This window comes from Somniosus microcephalus, chromosome 24, assembly GCF_052327205.1.
Source record: "Somniosus microcephalus isolate GS21.2 chromosome 24, FLI_Smic_1.0, whole genome shotgun sequence".
Taxonomy (NCBI): Eukaryota; Metazoa; Chordata; class Chondrichthyes; order Squaliformes; family Somniosidae; genus Somniosus; species Somniosus microcephalus.
Window position 1 is genome coordinate 46,522,721 of NC_141010.1, and position 20,142 is coordinate 46,542,862.

At 43.8% G+C, this 20,142-nt stretch overlaps 1 protein-coding gene across 1 annotated transcript in view; it reads left to right on the forward strand.

Annotated features, from left to right (window-relative positions):
* LOC147101469 (protein Wnt-9b-like) overlaps positions 1–15,507 on the forward strand; it is a 33,108-nt gene extending 17,601 nt beyond the window's left edge. Inside the window, exons 3-4 of the mRNA XM_085966607.1 lie at positions 7,435–7,700; positions 12,116–15,507. Of these exons, the coding sequence (XP_085822733.1) occupies positions 7,435–7,700; positions 12,116–12,589 (740 nt within the window). The 3' untranslated portion in view covers positions 12,590–15,507. The remainder of the gene's footprint in view (positions 1–7,434; positions 7,701–12,115) is intronic.
* The last annotated feature ends 4,635 nt before the right edge of the window (positions 15,508–20,142 follow it).

Genomic DNA, 20,142 nt, shown 5'->3' on the forward strand with positions numbered 1-20,142 from the left:
CATGCATGATTCCCACACTTTGATGTAAATCAGATGATTATTTAAAGATGCAGGGACCGTTTAAATTACATTGTATTTTAGTCTCAGACCTCCTTAAGGCTATGTAAACAACTTGTGCAGTAAAGGTCTGTGCAAATACATGTTCTTCGATACAAATACTGTGTGATTTAGCAGCCCAAAAGAAGGATACTGAGAATGAGCTGGCAGGAGCCCAGCTATTTATTGTGTCAAACTGATTGGTTGTTTTTTTAGTGAGTATTATCACTTATTACACTCCTTATTCTCAAAAGTCTGGGTTGTGTTGTTTTTATTTCTTTCAATTTCATCCCCATCTCTCTCAAAAGTGCTGACTTGAGCTGAGTGTAGTTCTACAGGTGATAGCCACACAACTGGCCAATCTTCATGTACGAGCCTATTGCAGCCAAGCCCAATTCTGTCATTACCTAATGCTAATGCATGCATACTTTCGAACACGGGTCTCTGGGTAGCAACTGGGAGCAGAGACCCTGGCTGATTTTTTTCCCCACTCCCTAGTCCAGGATTGCACAGGGCAGTTGCAGTGCCACCAGCTTCTGCTCCCAGCTGGGATCATCTAACACAGGACAGACCAGGGATCAAACCTGGGACCATTCCTGGGACAATTGCACTCGGGGGGGGGGGAATCCCTTTAACAACTGGCCACTGGAGGGCGAAAGTCAAGATTTGTAAATATCAGTTTAGCTGCAAAAAAAAGTGACCGTAAGAGAGGGAGAGATTTGTTCTTTTTAATGCACATTAACCCTTTAAAGCTGCCGGTCTCCTTTGAATGGGGGTAGCTGAGTTGGAGCAGTTTACCTGTAGAAAAAAATAAATGAAACAAATTGCACTTTTTCAGAAGCTAAGATTGAGAGCAAATGTTTGCAGTCAGAAAATAAGTTTTTCAATATTATTTGATAGAAAATATGAAGCAATGAAACCTGTAAAAGAAATCCAGTACTACAAGGGTTAAAATAAGTTGTAAATTAATACACTGATCATGAATGGTGGGAAAGGCTTTGTAGTCGAATTAAGTAGTGGATGATGACTGCCTAGGAATTATTATATGCTGTAATGTGTTGAAGATGATCAGATGGTCCACATAAGGCATAATGGATACCCAGGGGTGATTACAAAACTATTATCCAATCAAGGGGTTCAGAGAGTTAATACACAGAATAATCGACACCTGGAAGGGAGCTACAGACAATAAGTTCATTAATGGTTTCAAATATAAAGTCAGAAGTCATGTGGTAGAGTTAAAGACTAAACAGGGTGGGACTCTTTTCTCTAGAAAAGGGAAGGCTGGGGGGGGGGGAAACCTAATAGTGGTCTTTATAGTTATGAAAGAGTTTGATGGAGAAGATGTTTCCGCTTGTGGGGGAGTCTCAAACTAGGGGCCACAGATATAAGACAGTCACTAATAAACCCAATCGGGAATTCAGGAGAAACTTCTTTACCCAGAGAGCGGTTAGAATGTGGAACTTGCTACCACAGGGAGTAGTTGATGTGACTAGCATCAATGCATTTAAGGGGAAACATAGAAGATAGGAGTAGGCCATTTGGCCCCTCGAGCCTGCTCCGCCATTCAATGAGATTATGGCTGATCATCCAAATTCAGTACCCTGTCCCTGCCTTCTCCCCATATCCCTTTAGCCTTAAGAAATATATCTAACTCCTTCTTGAATATATTTAATGAATTGGCCTCAACTGCCTTCTGTGGTAGACAATTCCACAGGTTCACCACTCTCTGGGTGAAGAAATTCCTCTTCATCTCTGTCCTAAATGTCCTTATCCTTAGACTGTGACCCCTGGTTCTGGACTCCCCTGCCATCAGGAACATCCTTCCTGCATCTAGTCTGTCTAGTCCTGTTAGAATGTTATAAGTTTCAATGAGATCCCCTCTTATTCTTCTAAACTCCAGCGAGTATAAGCCTAATCGACCCAATCTCTCCTGATACATCATTCCTGCCATCCCAGGTATCAGCCTGGTGAATCTTCGCTGCACTCCCTCCATGGCAAGAACATCCTTCCTCAGATAAGGAAGCTAGGTAAGTACATAAGGGAGAAAGGAATAGCAGGATATGGTGACAGGGTTGGATGAAATAAGGTGGGAGGAGGCTCGTGTGGAGCATAATCACCAGCACAGACCTGTTGGGGCGAATGGCCTGTTTCTGTGCTGTAATTTCGATGTAATTCTATATAATTTTAACTATCGGGCAGTCGACTAGCGGAGTGTGCCGTCCGGCCATCTGGTAGTGCCGATGGAAGGCCTGGTCTGTGCCGATGGAAGGCCTGGTCTATTCCGAGGGCCAGGCCTCATTACCATGCGGCCGATGGGCACCGAATCATCTGCATAGTAAAAGGGCCTACTGCCCGAAACAGGCGGGCGCTCCAGCAGCCCTATGGTAGGCCCTTCCTGAAGACGATGTTGGCCGGATCGGGAGCGGGAATGGAGCAGTACGCTTTCCTCTGACATTTTAGGGGTGATGCCGCCTTGTTTCCGCCCAGCGGCGCCAGTGGAAAATCTCCCCCAAGCAGTTTCTAATCATTGTCAGAATCCTGCGATTATGGCTGCAACCTCGCGATGCTTTTTCTGACTCATGCAATTGTGTGACATGTGGCGTTCAGTTTCCCCGATGGCCTTGTGGGCAAAGGCGACTATTCTGTGGAGCACTAAACCATACCGATCGATGGTCCAAGATTTTGTGCTGAGTTGGCTGCTCGCAGCTGCAATTGGTTTCAGTGCTCCTGAACTACCGAAGGGAAAAATCTTGCCGCTGGAACATTTATATACGTGGGCATTGCTTGAGGACAGGAATGGGCTCAGCCTTGAACATAGGAATTGGTAAACGGAAAAAGACCGAGGTCCATCTAGTTCGCCTGCTACCATCCTGGTAGTCACATGATACAACATTAATGGAGTTGTTGACTAATTATGGCAATCAATTTCTGTCAATTAGTCTACAATAGAATGAGGCGAGGAAAACCCCAGTGGTGGACAGCTTTGGGAACCACCGGTCCAAGGTTACCTGTTCCTCCCAAGCTTCCTACACTTAGCACTGGTCATGTCTCAAGTTACCCAAGGTTCTCTCCATGGTTGCCAGAACTCATTGTCTAGGCTTGCATGTAAAAAATATCCACCTGGGTGAGATACTGATGGGGTGCTGATGCCCATGAAGCTCTACCCCAGCATGAGTCAGCACCTTCAGGAGTGATGGGGAGAAAACTGATTTTTAAGGAAAGCCAGTAGAGTTGACGGGTTGTTTTTGAACCGTTTTGTTTAACACCAAGTATCCTGGTGGATGTGGGGGCCAGTGTCATCTGTGCAGTTGATGTGCGATGTTGCAGCATATTCATGTAAAATGTCCGACAAAACCTCTTCTGTGTTTGGGGAGGGATCAGAGCCAAAGGATGTGTGCACTATCCCTGTTACAATGACATAACAAGCCAACGATATGGTGGATTTCAAACAAACTGTGATTGCAAATTGTTTTTTCATGAGCTTGCTTCTTCAATTATTGGAATGTTATTGTAAGTTTATTGAGTGATATTTAACAGTTTATTGCTAGAAAATATTATAATTAGTATGGGAATGGTTCTCCTCGGAGCAGAGAAGGCCAAGAGGAAATTTGATAGTGGTGTTTAAAATCATGGAGGGTTTAGATAGAGTAAATAAAGAGGAACTGTTTTCAATGGCTGAAGGGCCGATAACCAGAGGACACAGATTTAAGGTGATTGGCAAAAGAACCAGAGGCGACATGAGGGAAATCTTTTTTATGCAACGAGTGGTTAGGATTTGGAATTCACTGCCTGATCGGGTGGTGGAGACAGATTCAATAGTAGTCTTCAAAAGGACTTGGATAAATACTTGAAGAAAAAAAATTGCAGGGATATGGGGAAAGAGCGGGGGAGTGGGACTAACTTTGAAAGAGCTGGCGCAGACTTGATGGCCTGCTTCTGTGCTGTACTATTCTATGATTCTATGATACTAGACCAGCAACCTACAGGTTGTGAGTTCAAATGCCACCATGGCAATTTGTGAAGTTGAATTTGATACATCTGTTAATTTGTGGGCTAGTGCCAGAAATGACCATGAAAGCTGTTGGATTATTGTAAAAACCTGACTGGTTCATTAATGTCCTTCAGGGAAGGGAACTTGTCACCCCTATCTGGTCTGGCCTACGTTTGACTCCAGTCCCACATTATGTGGTTGGCTCTTAATGCACTAAGGGAAACCAGAATAGAAAAGGTTAATCTAGAGCAATATTTAAAGTTAAACCATGACCGTGGGACAAAGGCAGATAGGTACAAACTGGTCAAAGGCAATTTCGGGACTAATTTCAGGAAGTATTTCTTCACGCAAAGATTGATTGTGGCTGGAATGGTTTTCAGGATAAAGTATTGAGGTAAAAGCTCATTCAAGAGGCAGTTGGATTGTGCGATGGGGAGATTGGCAGCACGGTGGCATAGTGGTTAGCACTGTTGCCTCACAGCGCCAGGGACCCGGGTTCGAATCCGGCCTCGGGCGACTGTCTGTGTGGAGTTTGCACATTCTCCCCGTGTTTGCGTGGGTTTCCCCCGGGTGCTCCGGTTTCCTCCCACAGTCCAAAGATGTGCGGGTTAGGTTGATTGGCTATGATAAATTGACCCTTAGTGTTAGGGGGATTAAATACGCGGGGATAGGGTGGGATATGTGTTGGTGTAGGGGTTACGGGGATCGGGTGGGATATGTGTCGGTGCAGGCTCGATGGGCCGAAATGGCCTCTATCTGCACTGTGGGGTTTCTGTGATTCTGTGATTGTAGGTTTCTATGGAAGGATGAGGTAGGTGGGTCAAATGGCCTCACTCCTCTATACTTACCCGTGTGATCTTTCTCAACTGAATTTTGAATGTGTCTAATGTGTGCGGCTCAAATAGTCCATCTTATCAAACAATCATCATTCTTTGTGCGAAAATGCTCTTCCAAATATCAGTGTATCTGCACTACTGCTAGATGTCTCTCTCAAAATCCCTTTACTCCTGTGATTTATGCTTTATACCTACTTACCAAGGGCAGCCTGGCAGTGGGTATTTACATAGAAGATAGGAGTAGGCCATTCGGCCCCTCGAGCCTGCTCCGCCATTCAATGAGATCATGGCTGATCATCCAAATTCAGTACCCTGTTCCTGCTTTCTCCCTGTATCCCTTGATCCCTTTAGCCTTAAGAAATATATCTAACTCTGTCTTGAATATATTTAATGAATTGGCCTCTACTGCCTTCTGTGGTAGAGAATTCCACAGGTTCACGACTCTCTGGGTGAAGAAATTCCTCCTCATCTCTGTCCTAAATGGCTTACTCCTTATCCTTAGACTGTGACCCCTGGTCAATGGCACCATCAAGCTTCACGCTAAAGCTTTGAATGGCAATTGCCGTCCACAGTCTTTTGATGAGACACATGGAGTGGAGCTTTGTGATGTCATTGCATTGAGACTCAACAACAACACCAACTTGCATTTATATAGCACCTTTAACGTGGTAAAACATCCCAAGGTGCTTCACAGGAGCGTTTTCAGACAAAACTTGACACCGAGCCACATATTAGGACAGGTGCTTGGTCACAGTGGCAGGTTTCAAGGAGCATCTTGAAAAGAGGGGAGAGAGGTCGAGAGGCGGAAAGGTTGAGGGAGAATTCCAGAGCTTGGGGACCAGATGGCTGACGGCAGGGCTGCCAAGGGAGGGGCACAAATAGCCAGAATTGGAGGAACACAGAGTTCTCGGAGGGTTGTGGGGCTGGAGGAGGTTATATAGATAGGCTGGGGCGAGGCCATGGAGGGATTTGAACACGGGGATGAGAATTTTAAATTCGAGGCGTTGCCGGACCAGGAGCCAATGTAGGCCAGCGAGCACAGGGGTGATGGGTCCTTGACAAAAGGGCTGTTTTCAGGCTTCCTCTGACCCGTAGTTTTACTTAAATACACAGTAACGCTCTCTTTAAATGATTAGGAATTTGTGGCATATCAGATGATCGCAGTTCCTATTTAACCTGTCAGAAACATAGAAACATAGAAGATAGGAGCAGGAGTAGGCCATTCGGCCCCTCGAGCCTGCTCCGCCATTCAATGAGATCATGGCTGATCATCCAAATTCAGTACCCTGTCCCTGCCTTCTCCCCATATCCCTTGATCCCTTTAGCCTTAAGAAATATATCCAACTCTTTCTTGAATATATTTAATGAATTGGCCTCTACTGCCTTCTGTGGTAGAGAGTTCCACAGGTTCACCACTCTCTGGGTGAAGAAATTCCTCCTCATTTCTGTCCTAAATGGCTTACCCCTTATCCTTAGACTGTGACCCCTGGTTCTGGACTCCCTGACCATCGGGAACATCCTTCCTGCATCTAGTCTGTCCAGTCCTGTCAGAATTTTATAAGTTTCAATGAGATCCCCTCTCATTCTTCTAAACTCCAGCGAGTACAAGCCCAATCGACCCAATCTCTCCTCATACGTCATTCCTGCCATCCCAGGTATCAGCCTGGTGAATCTTCGCTGAACTCCTTCCATGGCAAGAACATCCTTCCTCAGATAAGGCGACCAAAACTGCACACAATACTCAAGATGTGGTCTCACCAAGGCCCTGTATAACTGCAGCAAGACATCCTTGTTCCTGTACTCGAACCCTCTCGCTACGAAGGCCAACATGCCATTTGCCTTCTTAACCACCTGCTGCACCTGCATGCTTACCTTCAGCGACTGGTGCACAAGGACACCCAGGTCTCGTTGCACTTCCCCTTCTCCCAATCTATTGCCATTCAGATAATAATCTGCCTTCCTGTTTTTGCCACCAAAGTGGATAACCTCGCATTTATCCACGTTATATTGTATCTGCCATGCTTTTGCCCAATCACCCAACCTGTCCAAATCATCCTGGAGTTTCTCGGCATCCTCCTCACAGCACACACGCCCACCCAGCTTTGTGTCGTCTGCAAATTTGGAGATATTACATCTGGTTCCCTTGTCTAGATCATTAATATATATTGTGAATAGCTGGGGCCCAAGGACCGATCCCTGCGGTACCCCACTAGTCACTGCCTGCCACTCAGAAAAAGACCTGTTTATTCCAACTCTTTGCTTTCTGTCTGCCAACCAGTTCTCTATCCAAATCAATACCTTGCCCCCAATCCCATGTGCCTTAACTTTACACGCTAATCTCTTATGTGGGACCTTATCGAAAGCCTTCTGAAAGTCCAAATACACCACATCCACTGGTTCTCCCTTATCTATTTTACCAGTTACATCCTCAAAAAATTCCAGTAGATTAGTCAAGCACGATTTACCTTTTGTAGAAAATGAGCTGAAATGTGATCCCACCCATGCGCTGCCTGCTCCGCTGCCATTTAATACAATTTGGCGTGAATCATGTTGTTCCTTCTCCTGCAGGGTTTAAGGAGACCGCCTTCCTGTTTGCTATCTCATCGGCTGGACTCACGCATTCACTGGCCAAGGCTTGCAGCTCAGGCCGCATGGAGCGCTGCACCTGCGACGAGTCCCCAGACCTGGAGAACCGAGAGGCGTGGCAATGGGGCGGCTGTGGGGACAACCTCAAATACAGCATTAAATTCATCAAGCACTTCCTGGGACAGAGGAAAGCCAGCAAGGACCTGAGAGCCAGGGTCGATATGCACAATACCAATGTAGGCATCAAGGTGAGGCATTCAACCTTTTCTGTAGAGACTGTGGACACAGTTATACCACTGGTTTGAGATTGGTGCCTACTTATAGGGGTCCAAGCTATAATACTAACAGTGTCGCTCTCTGATCAGGGAAAATGGACTCTGTCTTTATGTGCTTATACATATTCACACAGTTCTGCTCTCCTGTCTGTAAAGTTGGGTCCAAATGTAAGTTTATCAACTTATTAACATTGAAAAAGTGTAAAATAAAGGGTATAAACTTCTTGGACGTTAGTTGGGGAACACCTGGGAACGTTTTAAAGTTTGCTCTGCATCTTTACAGTCCTTCTGTCTCCCTGAGTGGTCTCCGAGTGTTTTCATACCATTTGCCTAAATCCAATCTGGGCAAATTTGCAGTGGTGTTTTACTACACTTGCTGTATTGACACTGTCAACACACTCAAGGTTGCCATGTGATCCTTCAGGAGTCTATAAAATAGGAGGTAGGAATGTACAGCACGAGAAACAACCATTGCGACCAGTCGCAATGTCATACCATTTCTTTCTTTACTATACTATGGGGGAAAATTCGGTTGCTTTGCGCCTCCCGTTCGTGCCCAGGGTAGCGCCGCAATATTCAATGGGAGCGCCCCAAGAGGGAGGGGGAGCGCTTCCAGTGGCACCCCATCTCCTGCTTGGGGCGCTACCATTCAAATTCGGGCACGGCGGGCGTTTACTTTTTCACGCCCTGGCGAAGCTATTGCCCCAAAGGGGGCGCGAGCCAATTTCCCCCCCATGGGTCCCTCAAACAATTCTTTTTGCCAAAAAACTATCAATTCCTTTCTGAATTTGCTGACAGTAACTCTGGTCAGTGCTACCATCTTCCTCAGCAGTCTGGTCCATACATTCATCGGCCTCTGTGTGCAGTAGTTAAATCTATCTGTCCACCTTCCCTCTTCTGAACTTGCCCTTTTCCCACTCTGACACACACGCACTCACAAACACAATTTTGATTTCTGCTATTTGTGATACCGCGATACCCTGACCACGGAAAGCTGTTGACCTGCTCTGGATTCTGGGACACTTCTCCTCCTTTCATCTCCCATTGAGTGAGTAGATTATCGGGCAGTTTTTACAACCTGGCTGGAGCAGAGCTTTGCACACCTGTGGATCGTATCGAGAATTCGGGCATTTAGGTCAACGCACTTCCATTAAAATGAATGGGCAGAACATTGCGTTGAGCGTGTTGACCCCTAGGACTGAATTCCTGATCCCCGGGGTTCCTGGCACTTGACGCTCGATCCCAGGCGTATACGTTCATCAGATCTACCCTTCTAACTTGGAGCAGGTTGTACTCCAAGGATGAACCAAAGTAACGCTCACAAACAAGGCTTCTGATCGTTGTAACTTTTTGGACTTGAGGAACCGCTGCTCTCTGGGGAGGAGATGGTTTGGCAATTAATTTCCTGCCCTGCCCTCAAAGTCTCTCTGCGCACACAGAACGCTTGCTGTTACCCCCCCAGGCTCGGATCAGGAATTCATCTGCTGGGGAATTGCAAGTGTGAGCCTGCACGAGTTTACTCAATTCTACTGCGTGCCGCAATTTTACCCGTAACACACATCATTATAAAAACAAAACTGCAGAAGCTGTTTTAAAAAAAAAAAAAGTCATCAAATCATACCGATATTCCCAGGGTCCTTGCTTGATATTTGTTGCAAGTTGAATTATTTGTGTTTGACGTGCGTTCCAAGAAAGCTGTCGTTTCAGCTATCGGTACAGCATCATAGCCAACCTAAGCCTCTGCAAACAGTTTGCAATTTACAAAGGAAAGTAATTAAGAGGTGTAACAAACACCAAGCTCTTCTATCTGTCAAGCGTTCCCAATAGCAGCAAACCTTTCCTTGGGTGGAAGGATGCTGTGCTCTATTAACGTATCGGTTAAAATACCGGCCACAGGAATTTCATACGGGAGCATATTCAAGAGTGTGCATGCTAATATCACCACAAGTAATTCCTAGCCTAGCTTCTTTGTGCTTTAATTGCAGCTACCAGGTACCCAAGCACTAATATAGTAGCAGGCTGGGAGCAGAGGCTAACAGGTTAGCTGTCAGTCTGATAAGAAACATTGCCTGAAGTGTATTTACTGACTGAGAGCAAAGGACTGCAAATAAGGAATTAGTCAGGATAAAGCATGTTTATGCAAAGAGAGGAAAGCATTGCAATGCTTTTAGGAAACTAGAGATGGTCACTTAGGGATTTGAAGCTCCTCTAATCCACCATTGACTGGGATAAGCTTTGCGCACTGACTTATCAAAGCTATACCTGCTCAAAGTGGGCTTACCTAAAAAGAGAGTAAACCTTTTGGAATCTCATGTAAATTACAATTTGGAATCTTGACAGTATCGCTCCGCAGCGCCCCATTCAATGGGGCGCAAACAGGTTAATGCCTCTGTTAAAATAGTGCACAAAGACATTTATTGTGAACACAATTAAGCAATTCGAATGTTAACATTCAAAGGGCCTAATTTCTGGGCATACGTAATTTTGGAAATTACATTGTCAATTTATTTTTGAGTGTTAATTTTGTGTTTATCACAATGAGGTATATCAATGTTGGAATGGAAGATTTTCCACTTCCTGCCTCCAGTGTCAGCACCATGGCCTTTGGGATCAGATAAAGCACAGGTTAGATGTAGGGTAAGACTCCATGTACACTGCTTTATATGCATTTCCTGTAACACTCTGCCCTTCACCATGTTCAAAAAGCACCTTCCCACTGCTCCACTGTCTTTTCCATTTCCCAGACCAGTCGTGAAAGGACGTATATGGGTATGATTCCCAATTGTTGGTTCAAATTATAGGTAGTTTCATACTGTGCTGACTTGAAATGGGTTGGAACTGCCCTGAACCAATTTAGTTGCTGACTCTTATAGACAGGAGTGAGAGTAATTTCATCTATCTACAGTGGGCTGGATTCAAGCACAGGCCCCAAGGTGAAAGGCCCCAAGTTAAAACTGACTGCATCAACTGAGGCAAATAGCTTTAGGGTTATGGCTGATTGAATTTGAATTCTTTGCAGAGTCAAAGTTTTGGTACTTTAATTGAACCTGAAAAATAAAGAGCAAACTGTCTCAAATGTGACAAGAGATCACACAGGCTCTGTTTCAGCCTTGTCCATTGTGTGATAAGATTATAACCTTGTATTCAGGTTTCATTGAGCAGCCTTTACTTGTGCTCATTAAATTATGTCGAATGGGGTTGAGAGCACAAATTGGATGACAGACACTCCCTGATTTTCATCCAGAATACAGAATCTGTTTAAATGTGAATTTTTCGCTTCTGTTTTTACTGAAATTCAAAGAAAATTAACTCCAGAGCCATTTGTCCTGTAGATTAATGATCTGCATGATGTAGAAAAGCAGTGTGAAGACAAGGGGGGGGGGGGTAATTTTGACTTTGTGTGACAGTGTAAAACAGGGGATAGCGAATCGACAGCCCGTTTTACACCTCTCCCAACTTTTATTTCCATTAATTAATGGGGAAAGATGCATACCAGGCTGCTGATTCGCTACCACCTGTTTTACTCTATCGTACAAAGTTGAAAAGACATCCAAGGTGCGTACATTTCTGAAGTGCCATGATACAAGAAGACTAATTATCTTATTGTCATGATATTGTACTGAGAGTTCCCTAAATGTTATATTATGCGGACACAAGAAATAATGGGAATGAGGGAAGCCTATCTGGTCTATTGAACTTACTCTTTCAAACAGGCCATGGACAGTCTGCACTGTGATGGACTCACCTGATTTAATCTAAGGGAGGTGAATAAATTTAAATAACACTTCCAAGAACAGGAATTCGGTGAGATTCTTCCCTGGCTCCAAAGACCATTCAGTGAAAATTCCATGATACCAACCTGACAGAATTCAATCTGAGCCTGTTGAATTCCCATGGTCCCAGCAGGACTGGAGCTATACTGCCGCATAGGATGTTTGATCGTCTCTTCCTATAATAATCTGTACAGCAATCAATCCCACTCTTAATCAGACGTGCATCCAGTCAGAGGCATTGAGAGCATTCAGAGTGATCTGGATCAATGATCTAGCTGAGCTAAGGAATGGCAGATAGATTTTATTGTAGATGAATGTAAGATAATGTATATTGGAAAAGCATACATGAGATGTGCAAATGATAAATGTTTTGATTTGCGAAGATGGCTATTTGACTTTATATAGTTCATTGGTGAGGTTGCAGTGTTGTTTTGGGCATTCTACTTTCAATAGAACATTGATGAATCTTTTGATGCTGTGCCAATAGAAATTAATGGGCTCCAGAACTTCTCATGCAAATAAACATGGAGCATACAATAAAATAGTCTATGAATGGCTGGCATGCATGGTAGTACTATATATTTGTCTACTCACTTGTATTTCTCTCTCTTTCAGGCTGTGAAAAGTGGTTTGAAGACCACGTGTAAATGCCATGGTGTATCTGGGTCCTGTGCAGTTAGAACCTGTTGGAAGCAACTCTCATCCTTTCATGAAACAGGCAAACTTCTCAAGCTCAAATACGAAACTGCCGTTAGAGTCCACAGCGTCACCAATGATGCCACAGGCGAGACTGAGCTCATCAGCCCCAAAAAGCACAGTTATACCTTAAAGAACCACATCCCAAGGACTACAGATCTGGTTTACATAGAGGACTCCCCGAGTTTCTGTCGGCCAAGTAAATACTCTCCTGGGACTGCAGGCAGGGTTTGCTCAAAGGAGACAAACTGTGAAAGTATGTGCTGTGGGCAGGGTTACAACACCCAGAGTCTCCTGGTGCACAGACCCTGCCACTGTCAAGTGCAGTGGTGCTGCTACGTGGAGTGTCAGCAGTGTTCGCAAAGAGAGGAGATCTACACTTGCAAACACTAACAATAAGAAAATAAGGCAACGAGAGAAAGACAGCGAAGGGAAGAACAAGAAGATAAAGTTGTAACTTCAGCAGTGGTTTGTGGTCCATTGTAATAATGAGACAAAGTCATATAACTCCAGGAAGAACACATGTGAGAGTTTAGAACTAAGCCTTGTTGAACCCATTATCAAAAATGCATGTGTCTTCAGTTCAAAGAATCTTATTTCAGAGGTCTTTTACACAGGCAACTTTAGCTGGGAAATCCAGACCTATCCAAGCTATAGAGCAGTGGAAAGTGGACACTGGGATTTCAAGTTGACCGGTAGAGCTGGTCAAATTGAAGGAAGCCACGTAAGATTGCTTTACAGTGCGCTCCTTCATTTCATTTAAGTTAAAGAGCGACCAGTAAATAAATAATGACCCACAAAGGTAATTTCACTAACTAAACATGTGCTCTTTGAAAGTGTGGGTGCAGTGCTGGGGAACGGATGAAACTACTTGTGATCTTTGGGCCAATTCTATAAAGTGTGCAAACAAAAATCCTATGGTACAGGGTGTGAGAGGGATTGTGCAACTTCCTGTGCCCATCATTGTTCAAAGGAGCCTTCATCTTTCAGTCAGATTGATGGAGGTTTGTTGTTTAACCTCGGCGCAGGTTTGGAACCAACATGCCCCCAGGACAGCATTAACCTTTCCCTAGGTTTGTCCCTGCGTTCCTTCTGCTGTTCTGCCACTCAGTCATCTGCATAGCATTCTGTGAATGAAATACATACACAATGGGCAACGTTCTCTGAAGCTTCAGATTCCTGGGTAGTAGTCACTAATTCATGAGGGTGAAATGACTGCGCATTAACAGACTCTCACACGCCTTTAGAAGAATAATCAATAGTTAACAAAATGTAGAACAAGAAAAGGTAATTTTTGGAGAAAAAATAAATCACAATTTTTAACTTTCACAAAAAAATAAAGCCTGCCTATAAAACTAGTTTGATCCAAATCTTGTACGCATGGCTGCAGTGCATGGCTGATTAGTTCTGTCTCTAGAAGAAGTGACTTCAAGTTATTGCCTCACACACACAACACCTGGGAACAGGCTGGTAAACCCAACAAGCCTGTCCCTTTCTGGATCAATCAACCCTACCAGCCACCTTCTCACCTTATTCCTCACTCCTTCTCTCTCCAAAAATGCATCTAATTGCCTTTTATTCCACAATATGCTACCCTTTGGGAGAAAAGATTCTGCCTGAATTTTCTACTAACCTCCTCATTTTTATATTCAAGTCCATCACTGCAATGAGCAATTTGCTTGGATCAACTTTGTCAATTCCCTACTTAATCTTGGAAAAAGTAAGGCACCGTGATGTCTCCATTTCTTTCCAAGAAACCAAGCATGAATCTTTCCTTATCACTTCATAAATCTTGGATATTAAAGATACAGACAGGCTGACAAAACCAGCGACGAGTACCTGAGACAGAGAGATACTCACCTTCTTGAAAATTAAGATATATTATTTAAATATGGTAATTGGTGCATGTTTATAATGTAAATATTGATGTCTATTTTACAAGTTTTTACAGTCTATTGTAAGAAGCTTAAATTTTATTTTTTAATCTAAACTGGAATAGATGCATTTCTACTAACCGACCTAGTTTAGGAAATAACTTTGCCCCTGAATACTAATGGTAACATGGAAAAAAATCTGCATCAAGGTGTATTTTTACTTATGTACATAGAATGTGAAAAATATTTCACGAGGACCTCTCCATACATCAGCCTAATGCCAAGTGCAGTGTTTGTTGTGTTCTGCACTTTCCCAATGCATAGTCAGTTCAGTTGGTGAGCATTCTAAGATATATCAACTCGTTGCTGACTGTTGAGTTATGGGCACGATTCTCCGTTCTTCAGGGAGGAACCTGGACCCAACACTATCCAACAAACCAGAGAGATATGAAAATAGTGGTTGCTATGGAGTGTTTTTTTTTCAGATTTCAGGCAGCTGGGTGATAATTCACAGTTAATGGATGTTCTTCAGTGCATCTCAGGACTTCCAATAGTGTAAGTTTGGCAGTGAGTTAAATCATTCAAAGATGACTACAGATCCATTGTTCTAATTAATTTCTTTACACAAAGGAAATCTCTCCCCTAAAGGCTGTTGAGGCTAGGTCAATTGAAAATTTAAAAGCTGAGATTGATAGGGTTTCGTTAGGTAAGGGTATTAAGGGGTACAGACCAAGGCGTGTAGATGGAGTTAAGATACAAATTAGCCATGATCTAATTGAATGGTGGAACATGTTTGAGGCGGCTGAATGACCTAATCCTCTTCCTATTTTCCTAAACCAGCATTGTTTTAAGGAAGGAAAGAGCCTGGAAGGTCCGTTCATTGTGGAAACATCATCCACAAGTGATGCCATGAGGTTTTCACAGATCAAAAGAAGGAAGGGGAACTTTCAACTGCGGTCATTTCTCGTCTGAAAAATGGGCAACCAGCAGATGAAAGTCTGGTGGGGACCTTGTGCACCCATTGGCCTTCCCATTGATACTATCAGTTAGAGTCCACTGCAGATGAATGCAAATGTGATTCAAACACAATTACTATCTAAGATTAAAATATGAACCCACCATTCTGATTGACGTCCATTCTGCATAAAGAACTCCAGATCCAATCATAAATAACAGCAGAAAATGCTGGAAAAACTCAGCAGGCCAGGCAACATCCGTGGAGAGAAATTAGAGTCGACGTTTCGGGTCTAACCCTTTTTCAAAACTGGAAAGGAAATGAAATAGATCGAAAGGCAGGGCTGCGAGAGAACAAAAGAAGTGAAGAGACATTAAGATCCAATCATATTGTTTTAGTGATCCATTTATTAGGATACTAGCTGGGGGTGCCCGGCGGTGCCGAGGCTTTTTCGAGGGCATGTTGTTGTTGGAAGAGAGAGAGAGAGCGACTGTGTGGGTGGGTGGGGGGGGGGTTAGGATATAATAGCACTTTATAACTTAGTAGGGCCAAGGAGCGTAGGTTAAAAATGGTGAAAGGACAATTTAGAGCAGATGTCAGGAAGAACTTATTCACGCAAAGCGTGATCAACACTTGGAATGGTCTCTGGGTAGGGTACTGTAAGCAAAATCCTTGGACTTATTAAAAGACATTTAGTCAATGTGATGGGGAGAATGTAAGGGGGAGAAATTGGGTGCCTTTGCGCCTCCTGTTATCACCTCTGGGGGGGTGATAACGGGGCGCTAACCACTTACCGCCCAGGCGTGGTGAGAATATCGCCTCCTGTTAAATGCGGCGGGAGGTTTGTGGCAGCGGTATGGCGTTGCACCCCGATCTCCTTCGCCCGGAGATCATGACGTCATTGCCGTGTGCAGCGCTCCGGACCTGAACTTCGGTTCCGCCCCCCTGCAGCATCGCCAGGTGACAACACCGGCAGCTTCAGGAAGCGTTGTTCGGGAGGCCGGGTGCTTCGGGGGCGAAAGTTAAAGGGGAGGATGCCGAGGTAGGTGCCTAAATATTTTTAATTCTTTGGGTCAATTTTTTTTCCTTCTCCTGGGTCGCGATCGATCAGCCCGGCACTCTGCTGGAGTGCATGGGGCTGATCGAGCCGATTCGCGGCCTCCGGTGGGGACCAGCTAACTGGTCCTGATGCAGAGCCTGCAGTGATGGTCCTTCATTTGAGGGAGGGAAGGAGCCTCGGAACGCGGCAGCACCGCATGGCCCATTGCGCAGTGCTGCGTCCTTTAGCGCTCCAGGAAGGAAGTGGAGTGTGCGTTCCACTTCCTTTCTGGGGCGGTAAACCCAATTTTGTGAAAGTTGGGAATTATTAGTGCCTGGCGCTAAGTTTCCCAGCTTTCAAAGGTTACCGCCCCCAGACAGGCCGATAATGAATTTCTCCCCCTAAGTTTCTTATTCTGGATGGATGAGCTAAGATGGGCAGAATGGCATCCCATATCTGTGTTGATCTTATCAACGTGCTGCTGCTTGATCAATACAGTGTTAGGGAGTTTAAATAAGCATAACCCCAGTTTATCGTGAACCACTCTGGGAATGAGAAATAAAAAGTTAATCCGTGAAGTTTCATTTGCAACTCGTTGGCAATTTCAGACAACAAACTGATCCATAAGAGGATTGGTTGATGAAACCAAAGGTATTTTAGCTACAAGTAGGTTTTTGTTCTCCCACAAAATGCCATAAAATCATCGCACAGAAGGAGGCCATTCATCCCATCATTGCCTGTGCTGGCGTTGGCTCTTCAAATTCTACTCTCAACCCATTTCCCTATTCTTTCCCCACATCCTTTTATGTTTCTCCTTTGCAAATGCGTCTCAAATTCCCCTTTAAATGATGTTATAGTCTTTGCCTCGGTAGCCTTGTACTAACCCTCTAACTTCCAACTCCATTCCAAGTTATGTTCCTTTACGTAAGCTGTACATGAGTGGATCTTTAGTCAGATGGGGCTTTCGTTGCTCAACGTGCCTGAGATATGCTCAAGAATAACTGAGAGAAGTAGTACACAGCAGGTCAGCTTTGAGTCTGTTCAGTATTGGGAGATTTGAATTATGAAGAGAGATAGGGAGGGTTTGTTGTATTTGTGCTGTGACTTGTTAGTTGAATTGTAACGTTCAAAGCATGGTTGAGGCACACAGGACTGACTGTATTGGAGAACTCTTCCTCACTGTTTAACAGAAAAATACAGTACTTCTGAAGTGATATTCATGCTTAAATTTTCTTCCTGGGCAGGGGAGATTTCCCCACTCAGCTCAGTAAAGCTCAAGTTAAACTTCTTTTACGGTTAGCAGTGCCTGGGGTTTAATTTCCTCTGTGTGCTATGTTTAGCTTGCTGGTTAATACATTTGTGTAGAATTCCTGTCTGTTATTTTAATACAGCATTCAACCTATTTAAAATAAATTATATCTTTTGAAATAAATTGGGTAGGACTACTCCAACAACAACAACAACTGTGCATTTATATAGCGCCTTTAATGTAGTAAAACATCCAAAGACTTATGTTACAATAATGCAGATAGGAATTTATTGCCAATACATTAATCGGTATGCTAAAAGCAGCGCAGATGTGAAAGTCCGCCCTCGCTGCTTAAAACACAGTTGATTTATTTCCCATTTGAAATAAGCAGTAAATGGAATATGGCAGGTCGCAGTGGATCACTGGCCGTGCGTCACGCCAAGCATGCTATTGTAAGAGTGAGAGATTCCAATGCAGTAAAACACGTGACCTAGAACCGCAAGGACAGGCGATGGGATATCGGGATTAACTCGCTCTTGGTGCTCCATCACTAAAGGGTTATGAAATGTAACACACTTCATGACAAAGCCTGTTTATTTATCTCTTTGCTATTGTGGGTCCTCCGACACGAAGTCTCATGGTGCACCTATGACCTATTTGATGCCCCCCGCCAAAAAATAGTACCATTAAGGATTCCAGGGCAGAACACATTGCTTTATTAATTTATCTGTTGATGCTCTAAGGGAAAGTAAAATTATTTTTCTACCTCACGTGTACAGCTTGTAGGTAAATAAAATCTTAAAATGTATTTAAGTTATTTATCATCTTTATATAACAAAAAGAGAAAAAATCCTTTTGGATCATTTTGGGCAGTGAAAGCACATTTTTCATGGTTGTGGTTAATGTGCATCCTTTCTGCTTTTTATATGTTATTTATACTTTGTTTCATGACGGTTGAAAAGCAGGTTTCATACATTTATAGAACAAGTTGCACTAATGTTTCTCAGCTTTCTGGTGGTATTGATATCAATAAAATGGTGTTTTGATGACTGCTTTGAACGACGTCAGATTCATTGTGTCATCACTTGCTGCACACGCACGCATTTAGTGTAACTAACTTGACACAGGGAGTGAGCAGTTTCCTGAAATGTAAAGGCTAATTGTGGGACTGACATTTTCTTACGGGATAACTGTGATGCAGGAAAGAACTTGCAGTTGTATAGCGCCTTTCATGACCTCGGGACGCCCAAAGCACTTCACAGCCAACTAAGTATTTTTGAAGTGTAGTCACTGTTATAATGTAGGAAACATGGCTGCCAATTTGTGCAGAACAAGGTCCCACAAACAGCAATGAGATAAATGACTAAATAATTTGTTTTAGTGATATTGGTTGAGGGAAAAATATTGGCCATGGCACTAGGGAGAACTCCCCATCGCTTATTTGAAATAGTGGCATGGATCTTTTATGTTCACCTGCAAGGGACCAGTTTAACATCTACATCCAGAAAGACAGCATCTCCTCCTCCATCTGCCTTGGTACTGCACTGAAGTGTCAGGCCAGATTATGTGCTCAAGTCTCTGGAGTGGAGTCACCTTTGTGACTCAAAGGCAAGAGTGCTACCAACTGAGCCACGATTGACACCTAACTGAGCCATGGCTGACACCTCTGTACCAGCTCTGGCACAGGGCTGAACCTTGAACACTCCTAACGAGGCCCACCAATAATTTGTTACATTACCTTCCGGCTCAGTAAAGTTGCATATTTCCACTTTGCTTGCTCTACAAAGTCTTAGTTTTTGTTACTTCATGACCTGAAGGGAAGCCAATGGATCAATTGAATTGAATAAACATCAAAACAGATTACGTGCTAGTATCAATCAATCAATTCAATTTTATTTGCCATATGTAACCAGTACAAGTACAATTACAATGGAATGCTTACTCCCCGTAGGGACACGTCAGCTATTCATACAGCGCCGTGTTCAGAAAGTCAATACAATGGCTTCCCGTGGCAGTGGGAGCACGATGTCCCTCAGCCGCTCCGTCCTCCTCGTCACCGCGGCCTCCTCCTCACTGTTGCCGGCTCCACGTGTGGTGGCCTGCTTCTCCCGCTCACGATCCGACCTCTGGCAGTACCCATATCACAACACTGGAATGGGTCTGACACCGGTATCGATGTTGCAGGATCCAGGTCTACCACTCATAATATCAACTTGAAATGCAAGTAGCAATGGCATGATCCAGAGTCCGTACCCATGATACAAACACTGGAGCAGATACTGTTCCAATGATACCAACTCCAGTACAGACGAATTGCAGTACCTGTGATCTCAGTGCCAATACAGGTCCATTATCAATCTCTGTAATACCGCAAGAACATCATCATTTTCAGGAACAAGAAAAAAACCATTAAATCCAACAAACCTGTCTCTTTTCCGTTGATCCCAACCCCACCATATCTTTAATGTGTCCTCTCTGCAGTTGGCTCTTGAACCCATTTATACTGTTTGTTTTAATGGTCTTCCCTAATAACTTATTCTATAAACCCATTTTCTTTTGCATAAAAGTTCTACCTGACATTTCTTCTTGCCCCCTAATTTCCTAACTTTGAACCCGTGGCCCCTCACATTTGAACCCTTCGCTATAGTGAGAAATTTGCCAGGATCAACTTTTCAATGTCTTTCATAACCTCTAAAACTTCAAGTAGGTCACTTTGAAGCTTCACCAACACAGGTCCGATGTCAGTACAATGACACCAGCATTAACATGGGTCCAATCCTCATGCCTCTGATACCAGTGATAATACAGAACGAATGTCATTACTTGTGA